We start from the raw sequence: 13,445 nt of genomic DNA, 5'->3' as shown, positions 1-13,445 counted from the left end.
CCTGGTGGCGAGGCGGAGCTCCCTCCCTTTATCCGCACGCTGCCTGGCGGTTCGCGGCTCCTCTCCCTTCATCCGCGACACCGTCATGGCGACCCCCTGCGCCGAGGAGGACCCGCTGTCCCGCTACCGCTCCCCGCTGGTGTCGCGATATGCCAGCGCCGAGATGGCCTTCAACTTCAGCGAGAGGAAGAAGTTCGGCACCTGGCGCCGCCTCTGGCTCTACCTCGCTCTGGCCGAGAAGGTAACGGCGCAGGGACGCGGGGCGCGACCGCTCGAGGGGCTGCGTTCGGCCTCGGGCCGTCCTTGAGGCCGGGGCTGCGCCGCGCGGGATCAGCTCGGTGAGGTGACCTCCGCCTCGTCCAAAGTAAATACAAATAAAAGCGCTAAGAAAGAGGGGCTGTGAGAGGGGGGGTGTGATCGAGCCCAGCCAATCGCTGCCCGCGCTGCACGCCGCCCTCCCGCTCCCCTCGTTGTGAAAGCGCTGCCTCAGCAGCCCTGGGGGGCTTCGCCTCCTGTTGACACCCCCGCGGCCTTCACGCTGCGCCCAGCGCGCTCTGGGTGCCCGCAGGTCTGGGCTGAGGTGGCTCGTGGCCCGAGAGAGCAAAGCGCTCAGCGCTCAGCCCCCTGGCTATGAATAGCGAAAACGGGCATGTGCTACCGACAATAAAAGAAAGGCGCAAAACCTTGCGGAGGGGTGTGCTTAAGTACAGGTGCGCAGCGGCAAGGCGGGCGTTAGGCCAAGCCGACACTGTTAGCCTGAGGGCAGGGAAGCGCTGTGCTGGAGGATCAGCAACCAGCAGCACCAACGGCAGCGTGTTGGATGCTGAGGGTGTTGTGATGCATCTGTGTTAATCTCACTGAAGCATTGTAATGCTGAAGTGCTTCACATGACATACCTAACAGGAGGAGGCGAGCTGCTGAAAGAACCCGCACAAACTTCTTGGTGTCTGCTCCCATGCGTTGGGCTCAGAGTTCCCATATCTCCTGCGCCTTGCTTTGTCTCCCATTGCCACCACGGCTTTACTACCAGAAAGCTGAGGCAGACAGTGCAGTTCCTAAAGCACCCTCTGCACAGTAGCACCCTCTGCACGGTGGGAGGAGGGATGCCACTATTTTTATACATCTCCTCATTCCAGAGGAGTTTGCCTTCTGAAGTCAATTCTGGCCTGAAAGAGTCAGTTTCTCAGCACCTGTTAGCTCTGTCAGGTTGTGACAGATGTGGTCAGAAGTGATTTCTTGAAGCTGTTATTAAAGATGCACTGTGTTTCTTTTTGCATAAAAGTAAAAAGATGCAATGAATGAACTATGGGCAGCATTTACGCCAGTAATTACCATCTTCACTGTCTTTCAAGACCTTTGTGCCCTCCCTCTCCAGTCACCCCAGCAGCCTTCCTGCAGTCAATCAGAATGTGACGAAAGCCTAACTGTAAGTTTTCTGCAAGCTGCAGGGAAGTAGCAAGAGAACATACAACTTAGTTGTAAGCTTTAGGTGAAGGATAAGGTAATGGGTGTCGTTTCAGTACATTGAAAGAGGAGAATCAGCAAAGCATGTGGAGATGGCTTCTTCAACTCATTTCTCCTAGCTAATACTGAAGTCTAGGCTAAGAACCAAAGCATGGGAGTTCATACCCATCTCCAAACTAATTTTTTTGTTGTTGTTTCTAATGTAAAATCATTTGTATTACAATATTCTCACTAATACATCATTCTTTATTTTGAGCCTTGAGCTCCTGACCCAACAATAAGTTGTTTGAAAGACGAGCAGGAAATTAATGGAGCTGCCTTATGGCTCTTTGGAGAAAGCCTGTGATCTCATGTAGGTACTTAATTTTCTCAATTGGACAAATCCGAAGGTCATCCAATTGCTTTCTCCCTGCGGTACTGTCAATATTGGCAGAAGGTCATAGGGAAGAGGCCTCATGTCATGTTTGTTGGCACATGAGGACGTGGCTTTGGCACCTACCTTGCACGTATTGACGTTGTGACAGTCTCTTTTCATGGGGATTATTTCTTTCCCTGTGGTTGCCAGCAGTTTGTGGTTTATAGCAATACTGGTAATATTTTACTCTGTTTTTAATACAGCTTCCAGAAGAAGTTTAACAAAGAAAAATGATGTAGGGGTATTCATCTCCTGCTTCCAGGTCAGGGAATGAGTTTTCCTAGTTCCCAGTTTCAGGCTGAGGTGAATTTTAGGGCTTTTGGAAAGGTGTTGTGTGGTTGAGGAAGGTGTGAAGCCCAAGAAGAACGTCTAAGCATTAACAGTGCCCTTTTAGAAGAGGCTGGAGAACTCTAGAATGAAGCAGCTTGAGACTTTTGACTGTGCCCAATCACCACACTTTCATATGGGAGTGAATTATTGAGACAGCTTCTGTGTGAAATTTGAATTGCCTCTTAAAGTTCTTTTTCCTTCGCAGTCACTTGGGCTTCCCATCACAGATGAGCAGATAAAGGAGATGGAAGCAAATCTGGACAACATTGACTTCAAGATGGCAGCGGAAGAAGAGAAGAAGCTGCGCCATGATGTGATGGCGCACGTTCACACCTTTGCTCACTGCTGTCCCAAAGCTGCAGCCATCATCCACCTTGGAGCAACTTCCTGCTACGTGGGGGATAACACGGTAATATAAGGCTTTCATTTTTCTCCCTGCAGAGCTGGGCGCAACAAGGATGTCGTTGCTCACTTAGTAGTTCTTTGTAAACTGCTCTTTGTTATTTTGCTTATAAAATAATGGTCAATCAATTATTATTTTTTTCAGACATCTCTATTAGTCTTCCTGTTGAACTCGGTTACCCTTGTTCATAGGTACCCTTAGGAAGACGATCTCCTCTTGTGGCTTCTCCCTTTTGATATGAAGCAAGATCTGTCTGCAGATTTACTGTTCTTTGAGCTCTGTTTGCATGTTAAACATTCAAGGAGATAAGATATTTACAGGTGAAAAAGTATGCAAACTTGAGTGAACTGTTGGTTGCACCAGTGGGACAAGAGTTCACTGGCCTACAAAATAAGTCAACTTTTGGTATACACTGCCCACGAGCTTTCAGCTGTTGCTTGGGACACCTGCATTGATTTGGAGTAGATAGAGCTTTTCAATAGAACAGATAAATGTGTTGAATATAAAATAAAGTGCCCCCATTCTGCAGAACTATCAGAGATCAGGAAAAACCTGCCTGAACCTGAGCCCAAAATAAAACTTCTGCATCTTGCTGCTCCCTGATATCCAAGTCATATCAACTTGGTATCCCCTTTTGTCCTACAGGGAGGCTTCTGCATGATTATTTCTACCTTACTCCTTTGAAAATCTCTTTGGCTTTTAGCTAATACCACCTTCCCCAGGTTGTTTGGCAGTCAATATTGTCAGAATATTTTCAGTATTTGAATCTGAAAAGAAGAAAGGCAGGACTGATGCATGATCAGACCTCTTACTCTTCTGCTACCCTTAGCCTACTGAGTGCCTCTATTTTCTGCCTCAGTTCGATGATTTATTCTGTCATGCGCATCGTGTGTATCTCCAAATAATCATTTATGCTCAGTTAGTGGAAATAGGTCTCCTGTGCTGCCCAGTATGACTTGCTATGGGTAGTATAGCAGAAGCAAAGGCGGATCAGCATTTTTTGTCATAAGCAAGTTCCTTACCATGTTCAGGCACAGGAATAAAAGCAGATGCTTTGTTCTAAGAAAGACTTATTGAGCAGGGGAATTATTTTGATAGTCTCTGTTCTTGCTGATAGAGGTCATTATATCTGGTCCCTTAGAATGAATGGCTGATTGTCAGACATGGCCCACATTTCCTTTCTTTGCTTTCAGGATCTGATTGTCCTCCGAGATGGGTTTAACTTGCTGCTACCCAAGGTGAGAAGGTGATCATGCAGTGTCTTGGATGCGGGCAGTGCTGATGTGTTCTATGGATAGCATGCATTTAGCCTGGATTTTCTTAGGCTTCGCTGGGGAGCTAGGAGGAGCCAGAGTGTAGTTGGAGTGTAGCTGTCCTGAGTATCTTGGCACCCAGTTTTCCCTGGACTGTAGATGTATCAATTACACCCCAAGCAGCTTTATTTCTGTCCAGTTCCAGGACTGAAGGAAATACTCAGGGCTTGGGTTGAGTGTGAGGACTTGACTAGCTTCAGCTAAAGGCCAGCTGCTTACATCATCCCATGCTTGAGTAAAGCACGTAGCAAGTAAAAATCGCATGTGTGCCCTGGAGGTATGAAGCACGCCTCACTGTACAGTAAGACAGAGATATTCAGTGACTGTATGCTTGTTTCCGTCCCCTTTTTCTCACAATGTTATGCTTGAGCATGCCAGCTTTTGCTCTTTTTTTTATTCCACCTCTTTTACATCCTCCCTGCATCCACCAGCTCGCAAGGGTGATCAGCCGGCTGGCCGACTTTGCTGAGGCACACGCTGACCTGCCTACCCTGGGCTTCACTCACTACCAGTAAGTAGCCATCAGCCTTTGCTTTCATTTATTTAGCTATGCTTTGGATAGACTGACTTGCTACTACCTTTTTTTACCATCTCCCACCCATGACAGTTGGCATTGCTGGACATTGTTAAGATGTCTGAACCACCACCTACAGGAATATGTTGCTGTTGTCAGCCTTGCATTAGGAAATTGGACTTTTCTTTGAATACTGTCAGCAGCTGTTTTAACAGAGCTTCATAGGGAACTATAAGATTCCTCTGTGAAAAAAAAAAAAAAAAAGGAAGAATTTTCCTTTTAACAAGACAGTGGCATTTTCCATGTCTGGAAAATTACATTTTTTGTGCAATCCTGTTGGCATTACTGCTCGTAGGTAGGTTCCTCAGTCAAAATGTAGCAAGATTTGGACTGGTCTGTTGTTGGGGAAGATGATTTGCTACTTCATGAAGATAGTTTGCTTTCAGAGGCTTTACACTACAAGCTTGGATTTTCTATCCTGGAGACATGGACCAGCAGACCCATGGAAATTAAGCACACGTCACGTCAGAATCAACATCTGTCACTTTAAAATTACTCCCAAAGGAGAGTGGGAGCATCAGATCAGGTCTTTGATTGATAATCTTGCTGTATATGCTGTGTTGTTCAATCAGTCAGCTTCATTCCTTGGTCCCTCTTTATCAAAAGCTTTTCAGAGAGGTACTACCTGGCCTTTGTTTCATTCTGAGTTTTAGAAGGAGTGCAAGAGAGTATTAGAGAAGTACATGCAAGGTAAGGCCTACTAGCAAAAACTACATTAGAAGGCAACTGAAGTACCTTGACTTTTTCAGTTCTAACCCTGACTTGTTTAGAAGCGGGTTCACATTTCCCTGGCTTCTCTTGCTGCTTATGTACTTGCAGAGTTCTTTACTGTTGCCTTTCATATCCTACACTGGATTAAACTCCAGACAGGCTTTGGCTTTCCTACCACCATCCCTGTACTGTTGGACAGTTTCTCTTTCCTTCTGGATCGCGCATCTCTGCTTCCACATCTTCTCTGCTGTCTGTGCCCGAGCTTAATCGGAGCACCATGCTCATCTGTGAAGTCCTTTTGAAACGGTAGAGGCCCTCTGTGTCTGTAACAGCAGAGCAACTAGGGCTTGTGGCAGTGGTACTGTGCTCACAGTGCTTTCCTCCCAGCTCTCTTTTCTCTCCTTCCTGGCCAGGCCCCTAGAGGGTGCCATCTGCCAGCAGAGCTGCTCCCACCAAGCTGGCTGCTGGATCCTGGTAGCTGTGGCTGGGGAGCAGAAATAAAGAGCCTGAGGGTGGATCTTCTGCCTCACACTATTTGTCCCTGCTGAGGCTTTTCCATTTGATAGAGTTCTGGAAAAAGGCCATCAATAATGTTGTTTTGTTGTGCTTTTCTCTGAAAAGAACAGTCTTATCATGTGGTATAATGTACTAGTGATACATATGTGCCTGGTCTCTTCAACTTCTCTGAGTCAGAGAGGTCTTAACAGTAGACTTGTCAGCTAAGGATGGTCTTTTTGGAGTTACTGTGTAAATCACCAAGGAGCTGTGTTCTGTTCTCGCTTGTTTTCAGACCTGCACAACTTACCACTGTGGGGAAACGCTGCTGCTTGTGGATCCAGGACTTGTGCATGGACCTGCAGAACCTGGAGCGAACTCGGGATGACCTGCGCTTTCGGGGCGTGAAAGGCACCACTGGCACGCAGGCCAGCTTCTTGCAGCTCTTTGAGGGAGACCATAGCAAAGTAAGTCAGTTAAACCAGAGAGCAGACTTTCAACTTTGAAATATTCTCCTGTCTGGAGTGCTTTTCTCTTTAGGGGCGCGTGGAGATTCTGGCATCAAATACTTCTTGGGTCATTGAATACTGAGGTTCTTTTTGTTTTGTTTTTGTTTTTGTCCCTCTTAGGTTGAAGAGCTGGACAGATTAGTGACCGCAAAAGCAGGATTTAAGCGGTATGTAACGAGAATGCTTAGTAACCTAAATTTGGTGTTAACAAAGTCTGAATCTTGCTTTCTATGTTGGCTTAGATTCTACCAACTGCCAAACTGACATCTGTGCTGCTGTTGATTTTATTTTACCTTCCCTCGTGGTCTTTCATTCCCACTTGTGGTTCTCTGGAGGGAACTCCATCTCCTAACCAGGTCACTTCTTTAAAGCACAGCTGTCCACTTTTCCTCTGCTTTTCTCTCTCTCCTTGTGCATGCTGCCCAAAAAGCTGACAGCCTGAATCCAAACATGTAAACGGGCAAAACGATGGCATTGTCATCCACTTCAGCAGCCACTCTCACACCTTGCTTTTAGTCTTCTCATCCTGTTCAATGTCTGGAGCATTGAACTTCTGTGCTTGTGTTTAGATCTTACATGGTCACGGGGCAGACCTATAGTCGCAAGGTGGATATTGGAGTCCTGTCTGTACTGGCCAGTCTGGGGGCATCTGTTCACAAGGTGAGCACCCTTTGCATATTCAGCAGGGAGAAGGACGAGAGGGTGCTTGTGGTGCTGAATGCTTACCTCAGGAAATATTAATTGGTGTTTGTTGTTCACTTCCTCTTTGGGGTCACATAAATCACCATTGGGTGCATGCTTAGGTGTCAGAGATCAAAGATCTTTAGACCAGGTATTAGTCTAATCTGTGTAAAATTGATCCAAGCAGAATAAATGTCTTTCCCAGTGCATATGAGTGTTTAAATGTCACCATTTTCTTCCCATCAGTTGCATCTCTGATAATAGTGTTATTCTGGCTGTCCTCTTGTGTTCTTTACATCAATTTATCTCTGTTCCCTCCCTGGTCCTTCTCTTGGGCTAAAATGATCTTGGGCTAAATTCTGGTTTAGTTCTACTATCTGGCTGGTTCACTGAGCAGTCATTACCTATTTTTGCTAATCACTGTACTTCTATTATGCTTTTTCAGTGTTTCTTCCTAGTCTTTACCATTCCATGCAAACACTGGCCCTGCTTTGGGGTCCTGTTGTATTCTAAGGCAGTGGACAGACTTTTTTGCTGATGCTTTCTTGACTTTGGGATTTTTAGATCAGGGAGTGTGATTGTAGTGGCAGTTTTTCATTGTCTCCCAAGTTCTCATCTTGGACACAAATACACACAGTTCTGCACAAACACTGATAGGAGACGTGTGTTGGTCTGGTTGTGTTTGTTAATTTCTTGGGTTTTTTTCTAGATCTGTACTGACATTCGTCTCCTGGCCAACCTGAAGGAGATAGAAGAGCCTTTTGAGAAAGAGCAAATTGGTAAAGTGATGGTTGACATTTCTTGGGACAGCGTATGGAAGTTGTTTTAAATTAACCAGGGTGTAACATTTTTAGTGTACTGAATTATTAAAAATAAAACAAAACAACCAAAGGCTTCTGGATATTAAATAATTAAATTGATTTTTAAAGTTTGTATTCTTCACTTCCTGGATTTTGGGGAGAGAAGAAGCAGTCATGTATTCCTCATTGCCCACAGAAGACAGCTTGGGTCTGAGGAGAACTCGGTGTTCTCCATTCCTCAGGAAGCTAACTGGAACCATGGCTTTTCTGCTTGACTCAGCACGTTTTGTTGCTGCACCATCCTGAACGCACTATCTCTACTGCCCCATTCCCATCACTCTCTCCTTCCACAGGTTCAAGCGCTATGCCTTACAAGAGGAATCCAATGCGCTCAGAGCGGTGCTGCAGCCTGGCTCGGCACCTGATGACTCTGGTCCTGGATCCCCTCCAAACAGCTTCTGTGCAGTGGTTTGAGCGAACGTTGGATGACAGTGCTAACAGGTTTGTGTACATCGCGCGATGCAGCAGTTTTAGAGTATCTTGTGCAGGAAGCTCCTTTCATTTATTTGGAATGGACTGTTTTTACACTAAAACCACAGGTTACTGTCTCCATGAAAAGCTGACTTGATAGAATCTAGAGACTACAAACTGGTTTTCTCTCAAAGATGAGATGAAAATTGTTAGTTTCCTATACTAGTCAAGATAATTTTGCAAAGCAATCCAGCAGAGAGAAGAGGGCTGCAGAAAACACAGGTGATTAATTGATCTGGTTTAAGGATGTACTGTTACAGCGTAGCATATCTCACAAATTAGTTTTCATTCCTATTTAGAACACAGTTTTTGACCCTACTCTTCTTCACTCGGATTTACCTTTGATATTTCAAAATAGTCTTCTTTCTTTGAATGTATCTTTCTAACAGGACTTGACTCCACAGCTGCTAATTTTACCTGTCTTGCTAAGGAAAGTGCTGCATAGGCAGCATAAAATACAGCGTTTAAGAAGTTGGATGCTGATTGATACAGTAGTTTCGTTTCCCAGTAGCTGCCAAGTGTACAAATAATACTGGAATGTTTCCCATTTTACTCTCACTTCATCTAATATAAAGGGTCATTTGTCCATTCCATACTCCATATAGAAAACTCTGCGCCTTGGACTTTTGTTGCCAGAGCTACAGTATTTTGAAGGGAGGGCAGGCCAGAGAAAAGGCAAATGAATGACCTAATGAAACAACAGGCTGAGCATCCTTTTCAAATCAGTGTGATAGAACTGGGAACCTTAAATGTAGCACAGGACTGAAGTGCAAGTGTCTTTCTAAAAGATCACAGTTGAGAATGTGTCAGGCACTGCTGTCACAGGAAGGTGATGCTGTACTGGCTGCGCTGTGACCTGGAGCCCTTTGCCTGATACATCTTATTGCCCGCTATTGCTTTCCTTTCCCCCCCCTCCCTTTTTACTCCTTTTTGTCAGGAGCCTCCTCAGTGATCAGGAGCTGATCTCTTGGAGGAAGCCCCCACCCACTTTGAAAGTTCCCTGCTGAGCACAGCCAGGCACAGAATGAGCGTGCAGCAAGCCACAAGGCAGTGCAGAATATTGGGGGAAGATACGTAGTCTCATGTGGTTGCTGGCTCTGTAAATTGCTGCCCTCTTTTCTAGCTGTGTCAACATTGAATTATCTCAGAGCTTTCTGTGTGTGCCTCTGTGCTTTTTCATCTTCTCTTTCCCTTTCTCTAGTGACCCAGCAGCTCCCTTCTCACAGCGGTAGCTCTCAAGATGGGTAGCTCTTATTTAACCTCCCTGTTTGTGACCTTTAAGCAACAAGAAGCTCCCGTAAAGAGAACAATTGAAGCATTAGGGCCTCCGTAATGCTATCTGGAGAGATTTGCAGAAACTGGAGAGCTGAACTTGTGGTAGACTTGAACATCAGTGACCTTTATTGCTTACTGGGATGCTGGGTACCTGTGTTCATAGGCGCGTGTGCCTGGCTGAGGCTTTCCTCACGGCTGATATCATCCTGAGTACGCTGCAGAATATCTCCGAGGGACTCGTAGTGTATCCAAAGGTAAAGAATTAGATAGCATATGCAGAGCTGCATCCTTGATGGTACTGCAACTGTGTCAAAAGTGGGAGAAAAAATAGTAAATCTTCCCAAAGCTTGTATTTCTGTCTTCTTGTTCAAAGAGTTTCTGGACTTTGCTTTGCATTCTCACTGCTTGCAGCATGGACACATTGTGGTACTTGTCAAAGCCAAACTTCTTCAAAGGGGTGCTTCTATCTGAACTGCACCGTGGTCCTGTAGAGTTTATCATCAAAAGTGACTGACAAGGCAGATCTCATACAGCCCTGTAAATTACACGCAGGCTTATAAAAAAGCCAACAAAAGAAAACAACAGCAGAACAACCTCATTGTACCTCATTTTCCACGGTAACATTCCAGACAAAGTATAGCTTCAAGCTATTAGCTTTGCACCTGGATTTCCAGAGCTCAATTCAAAAAGAGAAATGATCTGTCCCGGAGATTCAAAGGGAGAGGAAAAGCTCACCAGGAGTTCCAGCTGCCTACGGAATTGCTGTATCTCTGCTGTCTTTGTTTGAAGGTGATTGACAGGAGGATCCGGCAGGAGCTGCCATTCATGGCCACAGAGAATATCATCATGGCGATGGTGAAAGCAGGGGGCAATCGTCAGGTACAGATGAATTCAAAAATACCTTTCTTCACTGCCTGATGTCTCACTCCTAACAGACAAAAGCTTCTCTTTTTTTTTGTTATCTCCCCTTTCTTTGTTCCCCCTTTCCTCACACAGAATACATCCCTGCTGCAAAGCCAGACTGCTCTCTGAGGAAGAAGCAGTTGTAGAGATCCTTATTTATTGTTAGGAACACTGTGTGTTTGAGCTAAGCTGGCTGTCTGTGCTGAAGGGCAGAGAGACCTATTTATTTTTATTACATGAGATACTAGCAGGCGCTTTCCTTCTGTAAATGTTTGAGGGAACTTGGAACGCAGGCCAGGCTTCTTCACATGGAGCATGTTGGCAGTGGGGTACCTCTATAAATTAAAGGAACGAATCAGTGCTGTTAATGGAAAAGCAAGTAAGCCCAAACCATTTGTTCTCGTGTCACAATTCCTTAGTTCAGTATATTGCCTTTTATTGCTTTTATTGCTTATGGTCCTGCATTCAGTTTTCTGTGTCCATGCAAATTGAAATCAAATGTTTTTCTTAGCAAATAGGTTCAGAAACAGTTAGATTATAGTTCCTTATCATTTAATGTCAAAGTTCAGTCTGAAACTGGTAATAAAATTTACATCCTACAAAGCTAACTTATTTTCTCTTACCTTTGGACTGTAACGTTTTCTTCAATAATTGTTTCTCATAAAAGATGAAGTGAAACTTGCAATATAATAACAACAGAAAGGTTTTCTAGAGGCTTTGAGTGGGATCTGTGGTTCTGGTTCTCTGGAGCGCTTCTGGCAGCTCACCCAGTTAGAAAACATCCTTTTTCCTATCTTTGTGTCTGTGATGTTTGTCACCGTGTCCGTCACTAAGCTTCCTAACTAAACATATTAAGGTTCATATTCTGTGTGAAAGTTTTCTTATCTTTTCAGCTGGTTCTCTTTATAAAGCGTCCTGTATTTACCTGAACAGTCTATTTAATTAAATTGAAAAGCTAATTTCATTTATGTTTGTTATTGGCTTACTTTTTTTGTGTGTGTCCTTTAATTACAAGTCTTTAGAGTTGAGTACACTTAGAAAAGCTGTTCTTATTCACAACATGGTCTGTTTTCATGCACTGCAAGCTCTGTAACAGTAAATTTTCTGAAGACAAATCTGAGGCTTTCCTACTCACAACATAAAAACTCACTTGCTTTCCTCACATTGAACAGCTCCCTCCCCCAAACATCCTAAACAGCTCTGTTTGCCTGAAGCATGTCAATGCTAGAGGAGGATGGCCTTTGAATAGGGGAAATAAGGAACAGGAGATCATTTTCCTTCTAAACTGAGACTGCCCAAAGATAATGCATTTGAGAAGATTCTTGCTTGGCTATAAATGCAGTCACCTAAATGTTTTATCACCTGCATGGCAGCATCTGATCTTGCGGGTGGTCTTCAATTGCATTTGGGTTTCCTTGTTTTTACAGATGGATTTCACAGGTGGAGGAAGTCATTCAGAACAATTAGGACTTTTGTCAGTCTTAATTCCATATGAGGATTCTCTAGCAAAGAATGTCTTAAGGCCCTTGGATTTGTGTGCTTTTTTTCCCTTCAATCTGTTTGTCCTTGTGTAAGCCATGGTTTACATAGTTCACTGCTGATTAAGTTGGACAGCTTCTCGTCTTTTTTCTTTTCCAAGTTTGTAGATTGTTTTTCTCTCAAGATGTTCTGTGCTGGGATTGACTATTTGTGAATAAGGAATTCCTCCATTATAGTCCATAGAATATTTTGGGAACAGCTATTATAATCTGTCTTTGAATAACTGCAAGTTGGGAATGGAACAACTGGGAAAACAAATTCCATAGGGTTCTACTGCCGTAAGCTTGTGGTATAACTGAACAGGGAACATGTATGTCATTCAGACTTCTTTGGTCTCAAAGGGCAGAGACATAGGAGGATCAGGGAAATCTCCTTTTCCTAGGGTGATAGGAGATGCTACAGTCCAAGCTGTCTCATTTGTGTGCTGCCCAATGCTTTGATGTTTCTCCTCCTGCACAAGCAGGATGAATGTGAAAGTAACAAGGAACTGAATGTTTTCCTCTTCCCTCCTCTTCCCCCTGCTCCTGCAGGATTGCCATGAGAAGATCCGTGTTCTCTCCCAGCAAGCAGCTGCTGTTGTGAAACAGGAAGGGGGTGATAATGACTTCATTGCCCGTGTCCGTGCTGATCCTTATTTCAGCCCCATCCATAATCACCTTGACAGCCTTTTGGATCCTTCCTCCTTCACTGGACGTGCTCCTCAGCAGGTAAGGAGGCTACAGGTTTTAGGTATTGCTATGCAGTTTTCTTTAATCCTGTATACTGTGTACCAGAGTAGGACTTGCATTTCATACCTCTATTCCCACTACTGTGGCACACACACACACTTACCTTGTCTCATTTGATTGCCTTGTCTCTCTGCACTATGGGCTTCACACCAGATCCTGGATGTACCTGACTGCTCAGTGCCTCTGAGATACGGATCCCGGTACTACTAACTTTCTTTTTCCCCTCTTTCTTAAACAGGTGGCAAAGTTCCTGAAAGAGGAGGTTCGACCAGCATTGATTCCATATCAAGGCAAGATGGGTGGGAAAATTGAGCTGACACTTTAGGCACTTTATTCAGCAAAGGCCTCTGGGTACAGGAAAATAATAAATGCCTTATTGAACCAAGTCTGTTTACGCTGTCATGTTATTTTGGTTGTCTACAGTATGTTTAACCCTCAGAGATTACACCGGGCTGATTCCAGATGAGCTTTCCAGTTCTTTGTCCACTGTTTAATCAAGCCTCCATCCACTGTGTGTAGTTACTGAGAAACACTAGATGGTGACAGGGTTGTTTTATTACTGTGCCTTTCACTGACCCCTCACAGCACTGCCAGCTGTTCAGAGAGCAGGGGCTGGTGCTGCCCGACGTTTGTGTCTGACAAGAAAAATGCTGTGGGAATTCACTGAATGCTGGAGAATTTCAAGAGGTCTTTGGTCTTATTTCTGACCCTCAATATTCTGCCCAACCATTCCAAGCCGTTTCTGCTCGCTTCGCACCCCACACTCCGTGCCCG

The 13,445-nt window shown here is 44.7% G+C and overlaps 1 protein-coding gene across 1 annotated transcript; it reads left to right on the top strand.

The window, feature by feature from the left end:
• Window positions 1-13,056, top strand: ADSL (adenylosuccinate lyase). The gene is made up of 13 exons (XM_015860691.1): window positions 1-241; window positions 2,415-2,618; window positions 3,806-3,850; window positions 4,357-4,436; window positions 6,001-6,172; window positions 6,335-6,381; window positions 6,784-6,874; window positions 7,605-7,674; window positions 8,049-8,196; window positions 9,665-9,755; window positions 10,291-10,380; window positions 12,474-12,650; window positions 12,910-13,056. The coding sequence occupies exons 1-13, from the start codon at window positions 86-88 to the stop codon at window positions 12,994-12,996; spliced, it is 1,458 nt and encodes a 485-aa protein (XP_015716177.1). The 5' UTR covers window positions 1-85; the 3' UTR covers window positions 12,997-13,056.
• Window positions 13,057-13,445: the final 389 nt, after the last annotated feature.

This window comes from Coturnix japonica, chromosome 1 (genome assembly GCF_001577835.2).
Source record: "Coturnix japonica isolate 7356 chromosome 1, Coturnix japonica 2.1, whole genome shotgun sequence".
NCBI lineage: Eukaryota > Metazoa > Chordata > Aves > Galliformes > Phasianidae > Coturnix > Coturnix japonica.
This window is presented reverse-complemented; position numbering and strand designations above follow the sequence as displayed.

What these genes read in the sequence shown, in the direction of transcription:
- ADSL (XM_015860691.1), top strand. Translation starts at nt 86, where the DNA reads ATGGCGACCCCCTGCGCCGAGGAGGACCCGCTGTCCCGCTACCGCTCC. An exon ending in TTAACTTGCTGCTACCCAAG is followed by an intron (nt 3,851 to 4,356) that starts GTGAGAAGGTGA and finishes TGCATCCACCAG; the next exon opens with CTCGCAAGGGTGATCAGCCG. An exon ending in TTTTGAGAAAGAGCAAATTG is followed by an intron (nt 7,675 to 8,048) that starts GTAAAGTGATGG and finishes CTCCTTCCACAG; the next exon opens with GTTCAAGCGCTATGCCTTAC.